At 44.6% G+C, this 26,103-nt stretch overlaps 2 protein-coding genes and 1 pseudogene across 2 annotated transcripts in view; 1 reads left to right on the forward strand and 2 right to left on the reverse strand.

Annotated features, from left to right (window-relative positions):
* Positions 1–7,921, forward strand: part of LOC115128745 (exportin-4) — a 53,835-nt gene extending 45,914 nt beyond the window's left edge. Inside the window, exons 16-22 of the mRNA XM_065017805.1 lie at positions 446–620; positions 3,767–4,060; positions 4,156–4,345; positions 5,684–5,805; positions 5,927–6,175; positions 6,282–6,374; positions 6,499–7,921. Coding sequence (XP_064873877.1) covers positions 446–620; positions 3,767–4,060; positions 4,156–4,345; positions 5,684–5,805; positions 5,927–6,175; positions 6,282–6,374; positions 6,499–6,696 — 1,321 coding nt within the window. The 3' untranslated portion in view covers positions 6,697–7,921. The remainder of the gene's footprint in view (positions 1–445; positions 621–3,766; positions 4,061–4,155; positions 4,346–5,683; positions 5,806–5,926; positions 6,176–6,281; positions 6,375–6,498) is intronic.
* A 5,672-nt stretch (positions 7,922–13,593) lies between these two features.
* On the reverse strand, positions 13,594–14,856 carry il17d (interleukin 17d). The gene is made up of 2 exons (XM_029662688.2): positions 14,319–14,856; positions 13,594–14,233 (listed from the first exon to the last, which is right to left on the reverse strand). Exons 1-2 carry the CDS (start codon positions 14,615–14,617, stop codon positions 13,912–13,914), a joined length of 621 nt encoding a protein of 206 aa, XP_029518548.1. The 5' UTR covers positions 14,618–14,856; the 3' UTR covers positions 13,594–13,911.
* Positions 14,857–15,773: 917 nt separating this feature from the next.
* On the reverse strand, positions 15,774–25,253 carry LOC115131089 (intraflagellar transport protein 88 homolog; annotated as a pseudogene).
* Between the last annotated feature and the right edge of the window lie 850 nt (positions 25,254–26,103).

Genomic DNA, 26,103 nt, shown 5'->3' on the forward strand with positions numbered 1-26,103 from the left:
GCTACTGGTCTGTCTGGTGGAGAAGAGGGAGAGGTGAGACACTGACTGACTGGCTGAGCTACTGGTCTGTCTGGTGGAGAAGAGGGAGAGGTGAGACACTGACTGACTGGCTGAGCTACTGGTCTGTCTGGTGGAGAAGAGGGAGAGGTGAGACACTGACTGACTGGCTGAGCGACTGGTCTGTCTGGTGGAGAAGAGGGAGAGGTCCGACACTGACTGACTGGCTGAGCTACTAGTCTGTCTGGTGGAGAAGAGGGAGAGGTCCGACACTGACTTATGTATCCCAACTTGAACAATGCACACACACACATCTAGTTAGCAAATGAGCCTAAACGTTGGTGCTTGAAACAACTACCCCTTGTGGTGGAGTGATAGTAGATGAGAAATGTATCTCGCCAATGATTATCACATGCCAACAAACCTTTCTCCATCCCTCCTCTCTCAGGGCCAACATAGTGGTGCAGTGTGAGAACTGGTGGAACTTAGCAAAGCAGTTTGCCAGCCGCAGCCCTCCCCTGGACCTGCTGTCCAGCTCAGTACAAAGGACCCTGATGAAGGCCCTGGTTCTGGGGGGCTTCGCACACATGGACTCAGACACCAAGCAGCAATACTGGACTGAGGTAGGGAAGTTGTTTTCATGAATTTTTACAATCTGCCAATTTGGATTTTGTGTCCATGGTAACTCTTGGAAACCCTACCAAACAGTGCTCACCTTACTGCTGTCACCCACCCAGTCAGCAACGATGGTATTAACTATTGATGTTTTAGGTACTGTTGTGTGCTTCCATCTTGTCAGTACGTACTTCATGTCCCACATCTCATCAATTGTTGCAGTAATGTATGACAGTGTGTTCATAGACGTCCAACAATCTGTTGTTAACGCCATGTATCGTGTTTGAGAGCTCACGCTTTGTACTTGCAGAGCAATAATTGTAATATTTCTTCATCAGGGCCGTCAGTTTTTCCACATGGCATCTTGTATTCTGGTTCTAGATATGCCATTAGGGCAAGGTTCCCCAACTGGTGGCCCGCGGGATGAATTTGGCCCGCGGGTGGTTTCATTTGGCCCCCCATGTTTTCTTAGCCCGCAAATTTTTTCTTTTTTTACATAGACTAAAAACACCAGCAAATCAGCTCCAAGTATTTTTTTACATTTTGGAATTATGTTCCAAAGTATTCCCACACATAAGAGATATGTGATTGTATACAAATGTAAGCAAGGTTTGAAATTCATCTCTGTTTGGGCTTCTTGCGGTCAATTTGTAATTATAGTTAGTCGGAAATTTACATACACCTTAGCCAAATACATTTAAACTCAGTTTTTCACAATTCCTGACATTTAATCCTAGTAAAAATGTCCTGTCTTAAGGTCAGTTAGGATCACCACTTTTATTTTAAGAATGTGAAATGTCAGAATAATAGTAGTGATTTATTTAAACTTGTATTTCTTTCATCACATTCCCAGTGGGTCAGTAGTTTACATACACTCAATTGGTATTTGGAAGCATTGCCTTTAAATTGTTTAACTTGGGTCAAACGTTTCAGCTAGCCTTCCAGAAGGTTCATACAATAAGTTGGGTGAATTTTGGCCCATTCCTCCTGACAGAGCTGGTGTAACTGAGTCAGGTTTGTCGGCCACCTTGCTCGCACACGCCTTTTCAGTTCTGCACACAAATCTTCTATAGGATTGAGATCAGGGCTTTGTGATGGCCACTCCAATACCTTGACTTTGTTGTCCTTAAGCAATTTTGCCACAATTTTGGAAGTATGCTTGGGGTCATTGTCCATTTGGAAGACCCATTTGCGACCAAGCTTTAACTTCCTGACTGAGGTCTTAAGATGTTGCTTCAATATATCCACATCATTTTCCTACCTCATGATGCTATCTATTTTGTGAAGTGCACCAGACCCTCCTGCAGTAAAGCACCCCCACAACATGATGCTGCCATCCCTGTGCTTCACGGTTGGGATGGTGTTCTTCGGCTTGCAAGCCTCCCACTTTCTCCTCCAAACATAACGATGGTCATTATGACCAAACAGTTATATTTTTGTTTCATCAGACCAGAGGACATTTCTCCAAAAAGTACGATCTTTGTCCCCATGTGCAGTTGCAAACCGTAGTGTGGCTTGTTTATGGCGATTTTGGAGCAGTGGCTTCTTCCTTGCTGAGCGGCCTTTCAGGTTATGTCGATATAGGACTTTACTGTGGATATAGATACTTTTGTACCTGTTTCCTCCAGCATCTTCACAAGGTCCTTTGCTGTTGTTCTGGGATTGATTTGCACTTTTCGCACCAAAGAAAGTTAATCTCTAGGAGACAGAATGTGTCTCCTTCCTGAGGGGTATGAAGGCTGCATGGTCCCATGGTGTTTATACTTGCGTACTATTGTTTGTACAGATGAACGTGGTCCCTCCAGGTGTTTGGAAAATGCTCCCAAGGATGAACCATACTTTCCTTGACTGATTTCTTTTGATTTTCCCATGATGTCAGGCACTGAGTTTGAAGGTAGGCCTTGAAATACATCCACAGGTACACCTCCAATTGACTCAAGGGATGTCAATTAGCCTATCAGAAGCTTCTAAAGCCATGACATAATTTTCTGGAATTTTCCAAGCTGTTTAAAGACACAGTCAACTTAGTATATGTAAACGTCTGACCCATTGGAATTGTGATACAGTGAATTATAAGTAAAATAATCTGTCTGTAAACAATTGTTGGATAAATGACTTGTGTCATGCACAAAGTAGATGTCCTAACTGACTTGCAAAAACTATAGTTTGTTAACAAGAAATTTGTGGAGTGGTTGAAAATTGAAAAACAAGTTTTAATGACTCCAACCTAAGTGTATGTGAACTTCCGACTTCAACTGTATGTTCTGGCCCCCTGACCATCCGCTCAAGAAAGAATTGGCCCTCGGCTGAATCTAGTTGAGGAACCCTCCATAATTGATGTTGATGATCCGCCCATAATCGCACTTCTGACAGAAATAGTTTGGCTCTCACGGTGCCTCTTTCAGCATTGCACCTGTACTGTTGCTGTAGCTCAATTCTACCTTGCAGAGTTTGCATTTCATCACCTTTTCATTTAACTTCTCAAAGTACTGCCATACAGATCTTTGCAGCTGCCGCTTCCCTGTCTCACTCTCTTCCATTTTTACAACTGTTAACGACTATCTGTGGCAAATCATCATTTATTTTGTCACACCCCTACACTCTGAATCCCTGAATGGAACTAACTTGCACACACACGCCTTTCCAAGATCCCAGAGAAATGGAGCTATAACTTAAAGCTCTCAAGTTTCATTTCCCTTCAGATTTCCTCTATATAGGCTCTCTTTCCCATAGACTTTAGTTGGTAACAAGTTGTGCGATTAAATGTATTTTCCCTACTATGGTGATTCTATTTAACCACTCTCCCTATAGACTTCAGTAAACATACGGCGAAGCCAAATGATTTAGCCAAAACCATTAGACCTCCCTAGAGTCTATGTTTGATAATGATCCTCATAATGATCTTGAAGGCCATTCTATAGTAATGCAAGACTACTCCAAAGCCATTAGTAGAGATCTATGAATGAGGCGGCAGCTGTCTTGCCTTCCAGCTGCTGTGACTAGTGTGTACAGTACAGTAGCCCATTCAAGAAGAAGTGGGAATGAAAATAGCCTGCAGCTGATCTTTGGGCCAGGTTACTGTAAAGCACTTTGTGACAACTGTTGATTGATCACCTCTCTCCCTTCCTTCCTCCCTTCCTTTCTCTTCCTCCAGGTGCTGCACCCCCTCCAGCAGCGCTTCCTCAACTTGATCAACCAGGAGAATTTTCCTCAGATCTGTCAGGAGGAGAGTGTGAAGCGGGAGATCGTTGCCACCCTGGAGGCTCTATGTGGCATCGCCGAGGCAACGCAGATCGACAACGTGGCGTCTCTCTTCAGCTTCCTCATGGACTTCCTGTCCAGTTGCATCGGCCTGATGGAGGTGTACCGCAACACGCCCGAGACGATCAACCTCATCATTGAGGTGTTCGTGGAGGTCGCCCACAAACAGATCTGCTACCTTGGCGAGGTGAACCGACCTCCATGTGTAGAGTAATGTAATCGGATATGGGGCTTCCACTGGAAAGAGTTAACAGCCACCTCTTCTCCCTCTCTGACCCCCAGTCTAAGTCTATGAAGCTGTACGAGGTGTGCCTGACGCTGCTGCAGGTCTACTCTAAGAACAACCTGGGCAGGAAGAGGGCTGATGTGGCTGCTGAGGAGGACCAGTACCAGGACCTGCTGCTCATCATGGAGCTGCTCACCAACCTGCTCTCTAAGGAGTTCATTGACTTCTCAGACACAGGTGTGGACGGTGGGTGTTTGTAGATCTCCACCATCCCCAATGACATTAGTCTACATTTATGTACGATACTTTCAGTTCCTAGTTATTTTTCAATACTTATCAAATTGTATTGATCACATACACATATTTAGCAGATGTTATTGCGGGTGTAGCGAAATGCCTGTGTTTCTAGCTCTTAGGCAGTGCAGTAATATCTAACAATACACACAAATCTAAAAGTAAAATAATGGAATTAAGAAATATATAAATTAGGACAAGCAATGTTGAAGTGGCATTGACTAAATACAATCTATCCATATGAGATGAGTAAAGCAGTGTGTAAACATTAAAGTGACTAGTGTTCCATTGTTAAAGTGGCCAGTGATTATAAGTACATAGAGCAGCAGCCTCTAAGGTGCAGAACTGAGTAACCAACCGGGTGGTAGCCGGCTAGTGGTGGCTATTTAACAGTCTGATGGCCTTGATAGATAGCTGTTTTTCAGTCTCTCAGTCCCAGCTTTGATGCACCTGTACTGACCTCGCCTTCTGGATGTTAGCGGGGTGAAAAAGCCGTGTCTCAGGTGGTTGTTGTCCTTGATGATCTTTTTGGCCTTCCTGTAGGTGTCCTGGAGGGCAGGCAGTGTGCCTCCGGTGATGCGGTGGGCAGACCGCACCACCCTCTGGAGAGCCCTGCGGTTGTGGGCGGCACAGTTGCAAATACCAGGTGGTGATTACAGCCCAACAGGATGCTCTCAATTGTGCATCTGCAAAAGTTTCTGAGGGTCTTAGTGGCTAAGCCGTAGGCACTGTTGCGCCTTCTTCACCACATTGTCTGTGTGGGTGGACCATTTCAGATTGTCAGTGACGTATACACCGAGGAACTTGAAGCTTTCCACCTTCTCCACTGCGGTCCTGTCGATGTTTATAGGGATGTGCTCACGCTGCTTTTTCTTGAAGTCCATGATCAGCTCCTTTGTTTTGACATTGAGGGAGAGGTTGTTGTCCTGGCACTACTCTGCCTCCCTGTTGGCTCTCGTCACTGTTGGTAATCAGGCGTACTACTGTTGTGTCGTCTGCAAACTTGATGATTTGAGTTGGAGGCGTGTGTGGCCACGCAGTCAAGAGTGAACAGGGAGTACAGAAGGGGGCTGAGCACGCACCCTTGTTGGGCCCGTGTTGAGGATAAGTGAAGTGGAGGTGTTGTTTCCTACATTCACCACCTGGGGGGCGGCCCATCAGGAAGTCCAGGACCCAGTTGCATAGGGTGGATTTCAGGCCATGAGCTTGGCGGGTACTATGGTGTTGAAGGCTGAGCTATAGTCAACTTACAGAATCCTCTGGTTTGTGTGTGTGTTGATGGTGGAACAGATGAGGTTTTCCGGGGGCAGGAGCAGGGTTCGGGAGTGGCAGGTCGGTCGGTGTCAGCTGCAGACGTAGTTCTGTTTGGAGTCAACATTATTCTGCCTCTCATGTCTCAGGACCTACTCAAGGTAAGACCCAGGGCCCAGTCTCAATTGTTAAACAATGCTTCTTCCTTCCTCGAAGTAATCACTGATGTACATTGTCACTGTACTACAAACTGTTGTTAAACTGGTTTGTCTGTGTTTTCAGTTCCCGTCTCTGTGTAACCAGTATTACAAGCTTATCACGTTCATCTGTGAGATCTTCCCTGAGAAGATCCCCCAGTTACCAGAGGAGCTGTTTAAGAGTCTCATGTACTCCCTAGAGCTGGGCATGACATCCATGAGTTCAGAGGTCAGCCAGCTGTGTCTGGAGGCTCTGTCTCCCCTGGCCGAGCAGTGTGCCAAGACCCAGGAGAAAGACACGCCCCTCTTCATCGCCACACGCCACTTCCTCAAGGTGAGACACCCCCTCCTGGGATTTCCTCCTAACTACAAGGTCTACTTCATTCCATTATACTCAAAAAGAGGAAATGTTTTGTAATGGAAAATCTCTCCCTCTCCAGTTGGTGTTTGACATGCTGGTACTGCAGAAACACAACACAGAGATCACAGTGGCAGCGGGAGAAGCTCTCTATACACTAGTGTGCCTGCATCAAGTGAGTACCCTTTGTTTTTAAACTTCCTGCACACATCTATCTCATTCTTTTTATTGGCTCTGGTGATCTGGACGTTGTACCTCCTGTCGGCTTCATATGATGTAATTTCCTATTCTCTCTCCAGGCGGAGTACCAGGAGCTGGTGGAGTCTCTGCTCGCCACCCAGCGAGACGCCGTCATCTACCAGAGACTGGCCGATGCCTTCAACAAGCTGATGGCCAGCAGCACGCCGCCCAGCATGGACCGCAAGCAGAAGGTGGCCTTCCTCAAGAGTCTGGAGGAGTTTGTGTCCAATGTAGGGGGGCTACTTTGTGTCAAATAACTATTAGCTCCCCTCCCTCCTAGCCCCTCTATATCCAACCTGCTCACAGATCTACCTACCTACCTTGACCACATCTGACCAAGCCAAACCATTGAGAAGACAGGCAGACTGAGCTGATGAGCTGCACTGTTAGACTGTGTGGAAAAAAATAGGTGAGGTTGAGACACTGACGGGAGCTGTGCTGTGGACTGGACTAGGGTGTGGTTTGGGCAGGTTCACACCCGCTCCTCCCCCTAATCCCTCCTTTTTCCTCAAAGGCCCCCAGCACAAACGTACAGTGGCTTCGGGGATTACGATTTGGTGGTGGGGGGGTCAGAGAGGGATGAACTTGCCCGCTGTCCCCCTCTGTCCCATCATCCAATCATTGTTTACGTTTGCCAGTGGGAGGGTTGGGATGAACACAGGAGGAGGGGCCAATCTGTTCTGAGAACGCTATGTCCCTCCATCTCTCCCCATGCCCATACCCTCTCTCCCCTCCCAGAGTGCCTTGGTTTTCTTGTTTGTGTCGTGTGTCGACTCCAGTGTGTCTGTGTGGCCAAGCTGAGAGGTGTCTTACAGCAACAACTGTGCCTGTCACACACACCAAAAACACAGTGGAAGCACACACACACACACACACACACACATCTCCATGACCACGAGAGGCTAGATCCCACCACCTTCAGGTTGCTGAACCTGTTAACTGGAGGGCCGATGACAAAAAACGATTCACTTCGTCCTCATCAAGTGTGTATATATGTTTTCCCAAAAAAGTGGGGGAAATTTTAAAACATTGACTGAAAGTTTTTATAAGATGGCAGTGGAGCTGAATTTTTATGGTTATGATCACTTGAAGAAAAAGGGGGCAAGTTTGAAAACTTTGGATTTTGATTTCTTTATTGTTCTAGATTGTAATTTTATTCTATGCCACCCTTTTGTCTCAGTCCTGACTGCCCACAGCCGATATCCAGAAAATTGGAGGCCTTAGGAAGTTTGGGCCCTTGAAGTTTAGCAATCTTCTGTCTAGTTATATTTTTCTATGTCACAGCCACTATCTCCATTTCAAAACACACTGAATGGAAGCAATAACAAACCAAAAAAGGAACAGAGCCACTTGTTGTAACCATGGCATTTGAGGTGGACTCACTGCCCTTCCTCTGTTTAGACCACTACCCTGGTTCTTTTGGAATGCCTGACTGAATTGTATTGAAATGTAAAAGTGTACATAAACTTATTATATAAAATATGGAGTTGTTTTTCCTCTTCTGTATACATTTTTTTCTATCTCAATGTCCTGTTCTACAGAATATGCAAACAAGTTCCACATCCAGTTTTGATCATTCTTGTCAACATAAAACCCAAAAGTGCTTTCAATATCTCTGAAATAAAAATAGTTGAAATTTAGAAATTATTTTCAGAAAATGACATTTACTGAAGTAAACGTGGTGTGCTTGCTTAGTGTTGAAGTGTTTATGGTTGTGAAATGGTAGGAATAGAGTTTTTGTAGGCTGTTTGTTATAGTGACCTACTTTAAGGTGGTTATAGTAGGCTAGAGAGTACTATCATAAACCATATGTTTTAGTTTGAACATTCTGAGTCATTTGTGGCAGTGATTTAGGTTTAGAATGTTGAAGCTTGCATTCTGCCATTGAAATGAATGGGGATACAACACGCTTTCTAGTTTGAAGTAGGAATGGTAAAAAACCTGTGAAGTCAGTCTGCACATGTGAACATTGGTGGTCTTTGTAGCTGAAATGCTTCAGAACAGTCAATGGTGAATACAAATTTAGCCTTTGAAGTCTGGAGCTTCTATGCTAATTTGAAAGTTATAGTTCAATAATGGAATCAAATCTTTTGACAAGCAATGCAAGTTGTTAGTTTTATACATGTCAAAGTTGGTTTGGAGTTTGTACCTTAACAGTTCAACACAAGTGGTGAATCCAAATACTTATGTAGCTTTATACAAAAAAAATGTAAGCTGTATACAAGCACACCATTCCAGACCAGTCTGCATGTTTTATAGTTTAGATGGCATTTCCATCTTCCAACAGACTAGTGATGACCAGAGTTTTCCCCATTAAAGTATATGGCCCCTGAAATGCATTGGGATTTCTCATATGGTTATAATGTGAAAAGTATAAGTAGTATCCCAAAAATGTTTTACAAGCACACTGACAATCATCAGTACCAGTGCCCATCTGCACGTGTTAAAGGTGTAGTTCACGATTTTAAAACGATGTTAGATGGTTCCTCACCCTGAAAGTAGTCTATGGGCCAGGAGAAACCATAATCCATTGTTCAGTTTTCTTTAAACAGCCACTACAAACTTCAGCTAACTTTAGCCACAACACAAGCTAGTTTTTTTTAAAGTCTCCAAATCACCTTAAGTAACATCCAACCAAATACAGAGTTTGTTTGAATAGATTTTCAGTGATTTGAACATTATCACTTCCCTTGATTGTTAGCAGGTGGTGGCTAATGTTAGCTTTAGTTTGTAGTGGCTGTTTTAAAGATAACTGAACCATGGATTACTGTTTCTCAGGGGGAGGGACCATTAACATCAAGTTGTAAAATAGAGAACTACTCCTTTAAAGTGAAAGTTATTTATAATTGTTACATGGAAACGTATGGCCCCTCCCTTCAGCAAAATATATTTAACCTAATCCTCCCTGAACTCTTAAGTGACCTTCCCCTATATATTAAACAATAATTAAGGGGATCGAGAACATGCCTACCATTTTTTCCTCACTTCTTGGACAGACCAGAGCCTTGTGAAGTTTTAAAAACTCTTCATCCTGTAAGCATTACATGGCAACGCAGGAATTTTGATAGCGCTGTGGGCCAGAAGGTTGTTGGTTCACAGACTACAATGGACAGACGAGTAAGGGTGGAAAAATGCTTAACATTTCATGCAATTCTAGTCATTTTACCTATTTTTCTCCCCAAATTTGTGATATCCTATTGGTAGTTACAGTCTTGTCCCATCACTGCAACTCCCGTACGGACTCGGGAGAGGCGAAGGAGCCATGCATCCTCCAAAACATGATCCTGCCAATGCCACACTGCTTCTTGACACACTGCTCGCTAAACCCGGAAGCCAGTAACGAGAGATTGGAAACCCTAATTGGTCTACATGGACAAGTTCTTGCCTGGTTTAGATCTTATCTCTCACAAAGATATATTTAGTCTTTGTGGACAGTTCAGTTTTAGGACCGCTATTGTTTTCACTATATGTTCTACCTCTTGGTGACGTCATTCGGAAACAGAACTTTCACCGCTATGTGGACGACACACAGCTGTACATTGTGATTAAACATGGTGAAGCCTTAAAATTGCCTGTACTAGAAGCCTGTGTTTCAGACATAAGGAAGTGGATGGTGGCAAATGTTTTACTTTTAAACTCGGACAAAACAGAGATGCTAGTTCTAGGTTCCAAGAAACAAAGTGATCTGCTGTTGGATCTGACAATTAATCTTGATGGTACAGTCGTCTCAAATAAAACTGTGAAGGACCTCTGCGTTACTCTGGACCCTGGTCTTCATCGACATGGCCAAGGCTTTCGACTCTGTCAATCACCGCGTTCTTATCGGCAGACTCAATAGCCTTGGTTTCTCAAATGACTGCCTAGCCTGGTTCGCCAACTACTTCTCAGGCAGAGTTCAGTGTGTCAAATCAGAGGGGCTGTTGTCCGGACCTCTGGCAGTCTCTATGGGGGTGCCACAGGGTTCAATTCTCGGGCCGACTCTTTTCTCTGTTTATATTAATGATGTCGCTCTTACTGCTGGTGATTCTCTGATCCAGCTCTACGCAGACAACACGATTCTGCATACATCAGGCCTTTCTTTGGACACCGTGTTAACAAACCTCCAAACGAGCTTCAATGCCATACAACCCTCCTGCCATGGCCTCCAACTGCTTTTAAATGCTAGTAAAACTAAATGCATGCTCTTCAACCAATTGTTGCTGGCACCCGCCCGCTCGACTAGCATTACTACTCTGGATGGTTCTGACTTAGAATATGTGGACAACTACAAATACCTAGGTGTCTGGTTAGACTGTAAACTCTCCTTCCAGACTCACATTAAGCATCTCCACATTAAGCATCTCCAATCCAAAATTAAATCTAGAATTGGCTTCCTATTTCTCAACAAAGCCTCCTTCACTCATGCTGCCAAACATACCCTTGTAAAACTAACTATCCTACCGATCCTTGACTACGGCGATGTCAATTACAAAATAGCCTCCAACACTCTACTCAGCAAACTGGATGTAGTCTATCACACTGCCACCCGTTTTGTCACCAAAACCCCATATACCACCCACCACTGCTACCTGTATGCTCTCGTTGGTTGGCCCTCACTACATATTCATCGCCAAATCCACTGGCCCCAGGTCATCTATAAGTTTGCTAGGTAAAGCCCCAGTTCTCTGCTGCCATTGACTGGAATGAATTGCAAAAATCATTTATATCTCCCTCTGTAACTTTAAGCATCAGCTATCAGAGCACCTTTCCGATCACTGTACCTGTACAAAGCCAATCTGTAAATACCACACCCAACTACCTCATCCCCATATTGTTATTTATCCTCTTGCTCTTTTGCACCCCAGTATCTTCACTTACACATCATCATCTGCACATCTACCACTCCAGTGTTAATGCTAAATTGTAAATATGTTGCCTCTATGGCCTATTTATTGCCATAACTCCCTACTCTTTCTACATTTGCACACACTGTACATCGATTTTTCTGTGTCATTGACTGTATGTTTGTTTATGTGTAACACTGTGTTGTTTTTGTCACACTGTTTTGCTTTATCTTGGCCAGGTCGCAGTTTTAAATGAGAACTTGTTCTCACCTGGCCTACCTGGTTGAATAAAGGTGAAATAAATAAAATAGGAGGGGTGTGTCACTTGAGTGGGTTGAGTCAGACGTGATCTTCCTGTCTGGTTTTGTGCCCCCTTGGTGGAGGGGATCTTGTGTGGTAGAGGGGATCTTTCGTGGGCTATTCTCAGCCTTGTCTCAGGGTAGTAAGTTGATGGTCTGTTGATATCCCTCTAGTGTTGTTGGGGCTGTGCTTTGGCAAAATAGGTCAGTCTGTTATATCTGGTGTATTTCTCCTGTGTTATCTGTTGTCATGTGTGAATTTAAGAATGTTCCCTCTAATTCTCTCTCTCTTCCTCTCTACCCCCCTCTCCCAGAGGACCTGAGCCCTAGGACCATGCCTCAGGACTACCTGGCCTGATGACTCCTTGCTGTCCCCTGTCCACCTGGTTGTGCTGCTGCTCCAGTTTCAACTGTTCTGCCTGCGGCTATGGAACCCTGACCTGTTCACCGGACGTGCTACCTTGTCCCGGACCTGCTGTTTTCGACCCTCTCTCTTTCTATCGCACTTGCTGTCTCGACCTCTGAATGCTCGGCTATGAAAAGCCAACTGACATTTACTCCTGAGTTACTGACCTGTTGCACCCTCTACAACCCTGCTGGTCATCTATGAACGTTTGAACATCTTGAAGAACAATCTGGCCTTAATGCATGTACTCTTATAATCTCTACCTGGCACAGCCAGAAGAGGACTGGTCACCCCTCAGAGCCTGGTTCCTCTCTAGGTTTCTTCCTAGGTTCCTGCTTTTCTAGAGAGTTTTTCCGTGCTTCATTGCTTGTGGTTTGGGGTTTTAGGCTGGGTTTCTATATAGCACTTTGTGACATCTGCTGATGTAAAAAGGGCTTTATAAATACATTTGATTAATTGATTGATATTGTTGATCATTTTAACTTGTCTTAAAGCTTTTATGATAGGCCTAGTAGGAGGATAGGTTATTGGTCATTTCGTTTTAAACCTCGCATGGAGGGTCAAGGTTTTTCCGCCCCGCACGGATATTTTATTTCTTAATAAGCCAAAATTTTATTAAAGTTGTCATTCAATGTTTCTATAGGCTATTAATGTTATTTGTTCTAGCTTATTATTAGTTCCCTGGCTACCTTGTGTTTTTAGGCTATTCAAACAATGTTTGAGAGGGATTCTTTATTCATTGTTTTATCAGGAGAAAACCATGCATAAAACGATGAACGTGGATAGCCCAAAGTCATACAAAGCCTATCAAATGGAGAGAGAAGGGAATATAGCTTGTTTTTTATAACCACTAGACACAATATAGTTAGGAATAGGTTTAGGCTATGAGGCCCATGCATCCGCTCTCGATTTAGATTCCTCTCTTGCGTTCTGTATATAACATATTGAAATAAGCTATCGGGAATAGGACAATTACTCGAGTGCTGCCCTGCTGTGCACTGCGGACTCTGTTTTTTTACTGCGCTGCGCCAGTAAAGATCAAATAGGCTAAACCATCATCTATCACATCGCTATGTCGTCACCATCGACAATGGCTGTCAATCATCGTCGATAGACGATACTATCGTAATATCGCCAACCCTACTGGTAAAGCATTCCGGATTATAGAACGAGCCTCACCAAGGTCGCTCAGACTGTCAAGTACCTGGGCAAGGTGCTGCCCTGCACTGGTGAACCTCACATGGCTGTGCACTTTGGCTTGTGTCCTTCTCCACACCTGAAACAGTACACATTGTATTCATACATATTAATGGTTCTCTGCAGCTTTTTGATCTAATCCCTCCTGCTCCACCGCTCTCCCTCCCTCATCAGGAACCATTATGGTTCAGACACACTTATGGGTCTGAATATATGCAGCTTCCTCCCTAACCACAAGCTGGCTGCTACTTCAACCCGTTGTTTATATATGTCCTTACTGGCTGGTGATGTCTGACATTCATCCATCCCACAGAACGGACGTGACTGATGTTGTCTGTGACTGTCGCAAGGAAGGCCAACATGTTGGGCAATGTCCATTGCCTGTCAAGACTTCCAACGTTTCATTTTGGGGACCATGATAACAAAGACTCGGGGGATGGTTTTTAATGATTTCTTGTCCCTTATGACAGAATTCTGAAGTGAATAATGGTATTCATGTATGCTTGACCTCAGTGTAAATAATATTTCATATACACACACAGAAAATACAAACTTATGAAAGCCTGGAAACATGCTTAGATGATCATGAAATATAATTCCATTCACCAGCAGGTGGCAGTGTGTGTCTAGAGTTATATTACTGTTCAAAAGTTGCTGCTGCTGCTAGGTACACCGTGTTGTGTTAAACAGCCAACCATCCATTTTCATACGGCCCTTTATTCTATTGCCTTGCTTTCCATGGATGTTTTATATGTTCTTGTCGTTGGAGCTGAGCTCGTCAGCTTTTGTCTGTTCTCTCTCCAGGCTCTGGTTGCTGCTCTGCGCATCCCTATCCTTCTCCAGCAGGGGAACACAGGTGCACCCCACGGCCACAGATACGTAGCTCTCTGTGTATGAGTGGCGCCCCCCAACGCAGGAACCTGTGCGTCGCAGGATGACGGAGGGCATGTACACGGGGGTGCTGCGGTACTGGTCGCTCTCCTGACCAAACGGTCCTATCAGACAGCCTTTACACAAGCAATATGCCTCGGGTATGAACCTGGGATACCTGGCGGGGTCGTGGGAGATCCTGTTGAAGGGGAACCATATATAATTATATTGACCCATTCATAATTACTGTGGCCCACTTGACATTTAGACCCAGTTATTCCTACCTGTATGCCCAGGGAGACAGGCTGAGAAGGTTGACGGGAATCCGAGACTTCCTGTCGGGGACAGGGCGTCCCCCTGATGGGCAGGTGAGATTCTTCCGCTCCAATGGTGCAAGCTGCAGAGTGTGGTGGAACGCACTCAGGACGCCCACCGAAAGCCGCCCAAACATCTGCTCGAGGATTTCTTCCGGTAAGTCCAAACACTGTCGGCCCCGGGTGGACTTCTTGGACACCTTGGCTACCGATGCCACATCGCATAACAGCACCAGAAGCAAACACACGAAAGATACTCGACCAAACATCGTTGCGCACTTCTGTTGGACACGAAATTGTCAACTTTTACCGCAAAGAGAAAAAAAATGTATTGTCAGGCTATACAGCATTGGTTTAGAACCCCTTATATAGTTTTTTGACGTCTGCGAAAACTTCCGTCTGTTTTCGGGTCCTCCCATGTAATTCTTGTTGCGCAGATGGAAACATTGCACTGCGCTCTAAGTCACTCGAATGGTTGCCGAACTGCAGGTACTCGTCCAGCAATTTCCCACTCTGAAATATTTCCGGGATAGAATGGACAGCCGTAATAGGAAATGTTTGGTTGATTATGACAATAATTCATCCACCTGCGCTCGGCATGGTTCATACTTTCAACTTTCCGTATCTACAATGCAATATTTTAAAGGTGGAGTTGTGTTGTATAATGCGGAGTGCCTGGATACAGCCCTTGACTGTGGTATATTGGCCATAGATCCCAGAGGTGCCTTATTGCAATTATGAACTGGTTCCCAACATAACTAGAAGAGTAAAAATAAATGTTTGGTCAAATCCGTGGTATACAGTCTGATATACCACAGCTTTCATAAAATCAGCATTCAGGGCTTGAACAACCTGGTTTATAATTAATCTTTTTAACACCCAAATCCATGTATCCAAAATTAACAAGAGCACAAATGTATGGTGAATCTGTATGGTTATCTGAAAATAGACAAATCAGATGCATATATGCACTTCTTTGCCTCAGTCAGAACACAAAAAGCCAGGGAAGACTTTTGGATTAGAATAAATAGTGCTTTGCAATATAAACATATTTTATAAAGTATACATTTAAATGAGGAGCCTCTAAACTGGGTTAAAACTGTATTACTGTCCTGAGGTTACCATAGAGTTAATAACAATGGATTTTCCCAGAAAGTTTCCAGGTGATAAAATGCATCAAGACTAGCATATGGGAAAATAATCATCTCAGTTTGCACCACTCTGGTGGAATGCGATGTATAGATTATTTGAACTTGTTGTTCACATATATGATCCGGATCCATGCTATAGTAGCGGGTCCAAGATCCAGGACCAGAGTACCAGGTATTGTAATGAGTCAGCGCGAGTCGCATGGAACTTTTTTGCCCATTGTAAACAAGCTACCTAACTAGCTCACTAACATCATGTAGAATGTGCGGCTTGCTAATCGCACCCTGAAACTGTTATTTTCAGGTCTTGTGAAGCAAAACATGTTCTGTAGAATTCTCACAAGACGCTCCAGGAAACTGAACCAGTGTACCGAATTTCATATGTGAAAACGCCCTTACTGTCAAGGAGGGGAGGAGGAAATCAGGGGAACTTGGAACTGGCTACTCTGGTAGTAGGTCGTCTCCCAACTCTTCATCAGCAAAGTCGTCATCTTCTATGTGCTTCTTGGATGCAGTCTTTGGTGGATCCACATAGGAGGCATCTACACAGACACAAACACATTCAGTTACTATTGATTATCATATTGCACACATGATCACTCACCATATGTGGCAACTGTGTACCACACTCCCTGCAGATACTGTGGGGTGTCCACAGTGACACCCACGTTAGAACTCGACTGTAAGTGAAATGTATAAACTATCGTAGTAGCACAGACTAAAAATATTGTAAGGGGAACACAAGACCAATCCCCTGAAAATAAATGTTTGGAAAGAGAGGGTAAGTTACTTCATGAAGGTGACAGCTGTGTTAGTGCTGACAGAGAGGTAGAGTGTGTGGTCTATGGTCCACTGCCTATAGACAGATGGATGGCATACTGCTTCTCTCTATATAAGTCTGTCTGTTTAGTCTGGGCCTCTGTCATGCTTCTGTCCACAAGGTGTTAAGATGGATCAGGGGCCTGACGTGAAAATGATGGCAAAGAGGAAAGAGTTGGAACACCATTGAAAGACTGCGGTAGATCTGTACAATGGAAGACAAAAAACCTACACTGCAAGTCTTCACTGTTGAAAGTGGGAGGCAGTGTATGTGTCTCATCTATGTCTCACTGGCTGCTGACCTCGTAGGGTTCATTGGTGCCTTCATCTTGGCTCTCAGCCTTGGCTCTGGTGCCATGGCTGCGGTGCCCACTGTCTGAGAAAACACAGGCACAGGATGAACCTGCTTGCCTACTGTTGGAACTGGCCCCTTCAATACCCTGTAACTGCATGGATCACATTTAGCAATGATTGTTACACTCTGTTAGAGAGGGATAAACAATGAGAGGCTGTTTAATACCACATGCTTCTCTGTCCTCTGTGTGTGTTTGAGAGAAAGGAGGGAGAGGGAATGTGTGGCAGCTCTAGGCTCAGATGATAGGTCCGTATGGCGGTCCAGAAAAGTGGGGGACAGGCAAGAGACACTCACATCTGGCAACCAGGTAGTCATGGAAACAACTCCAACCACAAAAACAGGAAGAGGAGGAGGCCCAATATTCCGTTGGCCCTTACAATCCTCAAATCACAGCCTTTCAAAGGCCTCACTCACCCAAAAAAATTCAGTGAGATTTCCAGTGGAAAAGCAGCCCCTTTTTCTGCCTCAAAACGGAGAAAAAAAAAGTACTGCACATACCATGAGTGTCTAGCTATGTATTTCCCTGTCAAAGGGTCAGCTGTCAACTGTTGGTGCGATCAGACCTCCCTGCGCAAGAAGAGGATCAGCTTACACGTTTAGATCAAAGGGAACCATTGATTTGGAAGTGTCTGAGAAGTGCTTTTAAATCATACTGGATCCTCAGTTACAGAGTAGTCATAAGTAGATGACTTTGCTGAAGTAAAATAACCGTAATAACAACCCCAGTTTTTAATAACGACCACTCCAAAATGTGCGTGTACAAGCACTATGTATTCAGAGTTAGTAGTCAAGAGGGTCAAAAGAGGGGAAAGTCTTAGGGGTGTATGCAAGAAGGGAGGTTCTCTCATATCGGAGAGCATTTTCAGCTCTCTCTTTGCAATGTGATCAGTGCAAACATTCTCTTGAGGTGGCGAGTTACAGGAGGGAGTCATTCCTGGCACACATAGCTAACAGCAGCCTGCTAGAAGACTTCTTGGACGCTGTGAATTGGGAATGTAGAGCTAGACTGTAGTTCAGTCATTGAATTTGAGAATTAAAATGTTGGTGTTTCTTTTTCTAACATACTGGAAAACTTTCATTCCTTCACTCTTACCTAAACAGTTACTTTATACCTTAACACTGTCACCTGGCTTAGTGTATTTGACCCCAAAAAATGATGTAGTCATTACTTTCATGAGAAATGGAGTAAAGTAATGCCTGACTTTTTCAAATTGGGTAGCATTATTACAGTTACTTTGTCAAACAACGCGTGCGTAACTTTCAGAATCATATCTCTACCGGGTGTGTTTCCATGATCCGATCTCCACTTGTTTCCTCATTTAGCTGGAGGGAGCGGAGAAATTAGGGTGTTTGGAGAAATGTCATGACAGCTGCTGTCCATAGAAATGTATAGGAGGGTGCATCTCTGATCTTTGCCATTGATCGCTACTGTGATAGCAAAGCCCACAGAGGGCTTCCCCCATCTAGTGGCAAGTGTGCCCTCTATACATCTGAGTCTGTGTATGTGCGGTCTATAACCAGTACTGGCAGCTCGAGAGAGATTTTGAATGAAAAGATAGGAAATCTGTACAGATGTTTGGCTTAGAGTATATATGGCTAATTAAGTAGCCCATGAGATAGTCTACAAGTTCTGCGCTATCACAGGAAAGCAGTGCCACAGATGAGACATTGTTGATCAAACCTGAGTTAGTAAGTAGCCTGTTTGGTAGAGCGCGCAGCTCGCCATGCTCCCTCCAGCTGTCAAACAGATATTTTTCATAAAAGTAACACAAATAAATAACGCCTTACTTTCCACACACACTAATATTGTAGTGTGTGTTAAATGTAATGACTAACTTTTTAAAGTAACTAATCCCAACACAGCAGAGGACTGTGTTTAGGCCCGGGATGAAAGAGAGAACAGATCCAGAAGACAGACGTGGAAAGAGAAAAGGAAGACAGAAGAGTGACAGGGAAGAACAAGGATAGTTTAAAGGATCAAGCTAGAGCAGCATGAAGCGAGCACAAAGGGAATTTAAAATGACAGTTGGAGAGTAAATCGTGTGGTGTGTCTTTGTGTGAAGGGTTAGCACACTGTGTGTGATCTACTGAGGATCCTAATAAAACACCAAATGCCAGACCAATCTGCCACACACAAAGTGTACCAGTGTCCTGCTCATCTGCTTTGTTATCCATCACTGAAGGGCCACGAGAGAATAAAAAAAGAGGAGTAAATGACTGGAAGACTAAGCTTGTGTAAACATTTGTACAATTCCACTACCGAGTGCTGATGGAGGATTAGCTGTGTTGTTTGAAGAACATGGCATGATAATTATTGCTTCAACACTGAAAACATCAGCAAGTATACTGCATACTGTAGAACTAAGCCATTACTATTATAACATAAAATGGCAGAGCATATCTAGCGTAGGAAACCACAATAACTAGTCTGGTTATGGACAAATTTCAGAGATTCTTTGGGCAAGTAGTATGTAGTCAAATCAAAAGCCTTTGACCCTTTATGTGCCAATGACAATGACGGGTTCGTAGTAATAATTGTTTTCACATGGTCAAGACAGAATAACAATGTTGTTTTAACTTGCTCTAGTTAGTACAGAAAAGTAACAGCTGGATTAAAAGTATTGGAAAGGGGCATATACTGTATCTACACAGAGAAGGCTTGTACTGATGGCCTTCATAGGTGGGGTGCGGACCGGGTCAGAAGTACCCCTTGTCAAAACACACCCAGGTACAACAGTGGGGCAAAGAGCGATTTAGAAAAGGTTAATTGAATAGGTAGGAAAGAGTTACTATCAGAAGAGAAACTCCGGGTCAGATATGTAATGGAAATGTATTGGGTTAGGATTAGTAACAGTGAGATTAGACAGATAAACATGTCATACTGAAAGTCTGAAACAGCTCTTTCTCTATTACTATCTAATGTCTATTCGGACCAATGCCTTCTTAGGCGTTGTGCGGACAGGGTTCGGGGTTCCCAATTTCAAGACAGCTGTGAAGAGAAAATAGATAATTGGTTAAATGAATTTTTGTGAGTGATTACAATCCAAATATAACTAAACATGGTTGGAAATGTGTGTCGACATATGGAGGTGTTCAGGGTCCTGTTGTAGCCGGGTCAATCACCACTGCTGGCGCTGCCCTCTCTCCGGGCCCCTCTAGCACTGCCCTCCCTTGGCGACTTAACCCGCTAGAGTGGAGAGAGAGAGAGATGTCTCTGTTCAAATCCACCATCAACCAAAACAACAACACAGACACTCTGATTTATCCAACTGTTTGTTGGTTTCTATAGTGAAAACAAAGAGACTTGCAGAGAGCAAAAACAACCACAGACATTAGAGTTGATCATGTCAGCAAAGCCTGGGCCAATTAACAACAGAGCAGGAATGAGAGATTCGCTCCTTAGAAGGACCGTTCTGATGCAAGAAAATCTCAGTGCCGATTTAGGAGCAGATGGTTCTGATTCAGTGAGATGTCGGTATTCTCTGTCTGTTTTACGTAGGAAAGACACAGTGAAGCCAAAGTCTCCAGTGGCCTCAAATGGTGTTGTGTCACTGTCAGTAGCCTTAGACAAGAGTGTAGTGAGTAAGTAGAGTACCTGATCTCTGATCTCCTTCTCCACCCTCTTCAGTTTGGTGGCGTATTCCTGGACCTCTTTCAGACCCATGTCTGTGCACAGCCTCACCAGAAAACCCAGGCCTGTAGGGGGTCATGGGAAAAACACACACCCATAGATCAGCATCAATACATAATTGTTTATAAACTGTTACATTAGAGAAGTAATGCTGAGAGGACAAGAAGGGATTGGGTGGATTACATTCAACGTTTTCCAGGAATTTCTGGTCGATGTCTTTGTAAGTCTCCGGGGCTTTCTGGTAGTTTCCTGAGGATGAAGGAACAAGGAGCAGCAGTGTTCAGGTTATTGCACATGGGATTATTTCTCTCTTGGTAATGGTGATATTCATTCTGACTAAATGTATTTATTTACATAATAACTCACTTTGACGTGGATGATAAACTCACCATTTCTCCTGTAGCAGCTGGTCACCATAAACTGCCACTTCACTTGAGTTCGCATGAAACGACTTGTCAAGTTATCAATACTGCAGGGGCATGATACAACATTACTTTTGTCCCCAGGCTATTGGGCAGATATGCCGGAATAGAGGCACAACAAACAAAGCATATCACTTGTTAAATTATGATGTAAAAACTCAAGACACATACACAGCAATATTATAGTGAGATGAGGACTACAGACTCACTGGATTAGTGTGGCTCTCTCAAAGTACTGGACGGCCTTCTCACAGAACTGAGTGTCAATGTAGTAGGTCCCCAGCCACTCAATAACGTCAATGTTGGAGGGGGAATACCTCAAGGATAGAACAAGAACAAAGACCATGGAGACATTACAGATTTCACCCAGTCTTCATGCGACTGATTTTTGTAATCAACTACAGGAGTTCCTACAATTTAGACTTGGGAATCAAAATAATACAGATACGCTTTGAAACTTAGAAGTATATCATGATTATCTGATGATAGAAAGTCCCAGTACTGCGTTGAGAGAGACTGACCTCGTAGTAGTACTGGAAGGCCTTAAACTTGTCTCCCTCGCTGTCGTAGAGCTCTCCCAGTTCGGCCATCACCTGGGGGTCTGTGGGTGTCACACGGATCAGCTGCAGCAGCCACTCTATGGTCTGATGGGGGTCCTCCAACATCTCAAAGCTGAGCTGCAGTCAAGGATCACATATACGCAAAACATGTAGCCTTCTATATATTATAATAACGCTCTAAGTTGTAGACAAGCGCTCCTTAAATAACATTGTTTTTAGGCAATGCTCAAAGACCCAGTATTCTGTGAGGATACAGATTGGCAAGCTGCCACATTACATTTACATTTACATTTAAGTCATTTAGCAGACGCTCTTATCCAGAGCGACTTACAAATTGGTGCGTTCACCTTATGACATCCAGTGGAACTGCCACTTTACAATAGTGCATCTAAATCTTTTAAGGGGGGTGGGAAGGATTACTTTATCCTATCCTAGGTATTCCTTAAAGAGGTGGGGTTTCAGGTGTCTCCGGAAGGTGGTGATTGACTCCGCTGTCCTGGCGTCGTGAGGGAGTTTGTTCCACCATTGGGGGGCCAGAGCAGCGAACAGTTTTGACTGGGCTGAGTGGGAACTGTACTTCCTCAGTGGTAGGGAGGCGAGCAGGCCAGAGGTGGATGAACGCAGTGCCCTTGTTTGGGTGTAGGGCCTGATCAGAGCCTGGAGGTACTGAGGTGCCGTTCCCCTCACAGCTCCGTAGGCAAGCACCATGGTCTTGTAGTGGATGCGAGCTTCAACTGGAAGCCAGTGGAGAGAGCGGAGGAGCGGGGTGACGTGAGAGAACTTGGGAAGGTTGAACACCAGACGGGCTGCGGCGTTCTGGATGAGCTGTAGGGGTTTAATGGCACAGGCAGGGAGCCCAGCCAACAGCGAGTTGCAGTAATCCAGACGGGAGATGACAAGTGCCTGGATTAGGACCTGCGCCGCTTCCTGTGTGAGGCAGGGTCGTACTCTGCGGATGTTGTAGAGCATGAACCTACAGGAACGGGCCACCGCCTTGATGTTATTTGAGAACGACAGGGTGTTGTCCAGGATCACGCCAAGGTTCTTAGCGCTCTGGGAGGAGGACACAATGGAGTTGTCAACCGTGATGGCGAGATCATGGAACGGGCAGTCCTTCCCGGGAGGAAGAGCAGCTCCGTCTTGCCGAGGTTCAGCTTGAGGTGATGATCCGTCATCCACACTGATATGTCTGCCAGACATGCAGAGATGCGATTCGCCACCTGGTCGTCAGAAGGGGGAAAGGAGAAGATTAATTGTGTGTCGTCTGCATAGCAATGATAGGAGAGACCATGTGAGGTTATGACAGAGCCAAGTGACTTGGTGTATAGCGAGAATAGGAGAGGGCCTAGAACAGAGCCCTGGGGGACACCAGTGGTGAGAGCACGTGGTGAGGAGACAGATTCTCGCCACGCCACCTGGTAGGAGCGACCTGTCAGGTAGGACGCAATCCAAGCGTGGGCCGCGCCGGAGATGCCCAACTCGGAGAGGGTGGAGAGGAGGATCTGATGGTTCACAGTATCGAAGGCAGCCGATAGGTCTAGAAGGATGAGAGCAGAGGAGAGAGAGTTAGCTTTAGCAGTGCGGAGCGCCTCCGTGATACAGAGAAGAGCAGTCTCAGTTGAATGACTAGTCTTGAAACCTGACTGATTTGGATCAAGAAGGTCATTCTGAGAGAGATAGCGGGAGAGCTGGCCAAGGACGGCACGTTCAAGAGTTTTGGAGAGAAAAGAAAGAAGGGATACTGGTCTGTAGTTGTTGACATCGGAGGGATCGAGTGTAGGTTTTTTCAGAAGGGGTGCAACTCTCGCTCTCTTGAAGACGGAAGGGACGTAGCCAGCGGTCAGGGATGAGTTGATGAGCGAGGTGAGGTAAGGGAGAAGGTCTCCGGAAATGGTCTGGAGAAGAGAGGAGGGGATAGGGTCAAGCGGGCAGGTTGTTGGGCGTCCGGCCGTCACAAGACGCGAGATTTCACATGACCTGAGCGCTGTTCCTCAGGATGGCTTTGAGCTTCAGGAAACAGTCTAGAGACTCCTCCAGATGCCCAAGACGCTTATAGGTCAGACCTGAGGAAAAAGCACATTCTGTGGGAAAAGGAAGACTACTGCGCAAGATTAATAATAGCATATTAAACAGATCCCTGAGCTCCCAATGATCTTGCTGAGTCCTGACTGTTTTATTTACCCAGGTTATATACAGTAGGGCCTCAGTGCAGGACAAGTTGTTCCGGAGAGCCTCCTTTTAGAACTCTGTAGCCTTCTCATAGTCCTTCTTCACAAACACTGTATCGTCCTTGTTGATGAGCGCCGCTGGGTTGTAGCGGTCAGCCGTCATGGCCAGGTCAGTATAGTGGTCAGCCTGGTCATAGTCCTTCTTGTGATGAGTCAGAGCTAATCTCACCAAGAGATCTACATATGCCATACAGTTCAAGGAAGTACGCTAATGATGATTGAACATAGGAGTATTTCCCTAATATGACTATATAATATTGATAATCAGAATGAGAGGGTCTTGCCAGGAAGTAGAGGAAGGAGAGCTTCGTGGCTGCAGCACTCTTCCCTCTGCTATCTTTCTTCTCAAACGTCTTCAGAGTCTCCTCAGCCTGTGGAAGGAACCCCATCACTTAGCATCACTATAACATTTACACACTCATATAGCATACAAACACACACCTCACAACATCTAACAAGGGCATTACACATATACTCATACACATATACTCATACACATATACTCATTTGTTTGTAACACATACCTCAAGCTTAAGAGCCGGAAAAGGAAAACAAACCAAATGGAGGGAGTGAAGAGGAGAAAAGCTGTGGTGAAACAGCCGAAGGGAGAAACTGATACATAGACAGAAAATACAGCGTATACACATACAGCCAGGATGGAGTGAAAAGGGGAAAAATGCAGTTTCCTTCATGTGGTACACGGGAAGACTGTTCACAGTCGGTGACACACACCAACCTGGTTGAAGTCCGTCGGTCTCAGGCAGGTGATGGCTTTGGTGATCTCTAGGTCGTTTTACTGGAAACTCTTCACCATGTTCACACAGCTACAGAAACAACCACACCGAGTATTGCCATTACTGTACCAAGGGGACGCCAGGCCACATTTACCCTGTATTGCCCTCTAGTGTTGAGGTTTGGAAAAACACTAGTCAAATCCAGCAGCGAATGTCGGGGAGATGAGCTTGGCTGATGTCATGATGAATTTTTCAGCCAGGGCTTTCCTGCAGTCAAGAGAACAGATTCCTGTGGCCAAATACAATGACTGAAACATTTCATACAGATGAACAGTGATGTTTTGTATAATGTATAAATAAGACTGTTTACCGTTCTCTCTCCATCTGGTGAAGCTTGTTGTTCTTGATGGCTTCAAACACCAGGTTGGCATGGGTGTCATCCTGAAAATAAATCTAACGTGGATGACTTTAGAAGCATAACATGCAGTAAGTGCTACTACAATAAAGCCTACAACTTACCATGTGGTGAAGCGTGCAGACTGGACTCCTAGTGTAGTGTACACTTCACTGTGCTGACTATGTTCGGTTTGAGAATAGAAGTGCTCATGTTGGGTGGGATGTACTTGTCGATCCCCCAGAAGACACAGATGAGCTTCTGAAAAGCCTTCTTCATCCTTTCTATGTCTCCAATGGCGTGGTAACACACAGGATCAAGTTAAAGCTGTTGGGGCTCTCGCTCAGGGCGTCGGAGTACTTGCCCATGGGGATGACGACGACATTGATGTTCTGCATGACCTTTATCCTTCTGCTTGAAGTAGATGTTGGTCAGAAAGAAAGTAAAAACTGGTTTTCTGACAAACAGGTTTTTGGCCTAGTAATGCTCATCAGTGCTGGTCTGTCATTTCAGGGGCTAATCTAAAATATGACATCCTTCTCCCACCCACCTGCGTTACTGAACATCTTGTTCTTTACGATGACCTGGTAAGTGTTCAGGGCCTCTGCGTACATGTCATTGTTAGTGTATTGAGTCACCAAGTTAATAAAATACCAAAATATCAACTCTGATCCCCATGATCGGACCAAAATTGACCTTAAATACATTGCGTTTCACAAGCAGGTGAAGTCCAGGTGATGTGGACTGATTAGTATTTCTATTGACAGTTGTTATTGTACTCACAGAGCAGGTGAGGTCCAGGTTGATGTGGTCTGCATTGCCTGATTGCTCCCTCTGTCTCACCAATGCTCTGTCCTTCCACCCTGCCTCTATCTAGGGCAGGGGTTCCAAAACTTTTTTGGCCCATGACCCCATTTCATATCTGAAAATGCTTGTGACCCCAACCATGTGGAAAATAATTATGTAATTAACAGCCAATGATTCGTTTTTTAATTGGGGCCATGGCAATCAATTGCAAAACATTCTAACAGTATTTCTGATTGTATACTCAACTCACCATCATATATAATGTATCTTATCTCACCACCATTAATGAGATGGGTGTTCTTGATGCATATCGCGTCGGAGCTTCTCAAAGTACAGGGGGCATCTCTCCTGTCACATCCAAACTTGATCAATATTGGTTTTTAATGCAGACGAGAGCACTGAATCAGCGTACCTTGAGTTTTAATGCTCGGGGGGAGACGGCACCATATTACATGACATCTCGAGCAGCTGATCGACTTAATTTACCGGCATGTTAACTGAGCCAGGATCACAGTCAAACGGATTTCGCTGATTCGGTCACTCATCTGTAGAATAGTTTTTTATTTCCGCTGCATGCTTGCGTTCAGTTCGTTCAAATTTTCCAAATATATCTGTTAGATAGGCAAGGAGACACATTTTATTTTCATTACACAGAAA

This window comes from Oncorhynchus nerka, linkage group LG1 (genome assembly GCF_034236695.1).
Source record: "Oncorhynchus nerka isolate Pitt River linkage group LG1, Oner_Uvic_2.0, whole genome shotgun sequence".
In the NCBI taxonomy this organism is placed as follows: Eukaryota; Metazoa; Chordata; class Actinopteri; order Salmoniformes; family Salmonidae; genus Oncorhynchus; species Oncorhynchus nerka.

Coding starts and splice junctions, on each gene's coding strand:
- il17d (XM_029662688.2), bottom strand. CDS start 14,617: ATGTTTGGTCGAGTATCTTTCGTGTGTTTGCTTCTGGTGCTGTTATGC. Junction 14,234..14,318: donor CTGTCTCCCTGGGCATACAG/GTAGGAATAACT, acceptor CCCCTTCAACAG/GATCTCCCACGACCCCGCCA.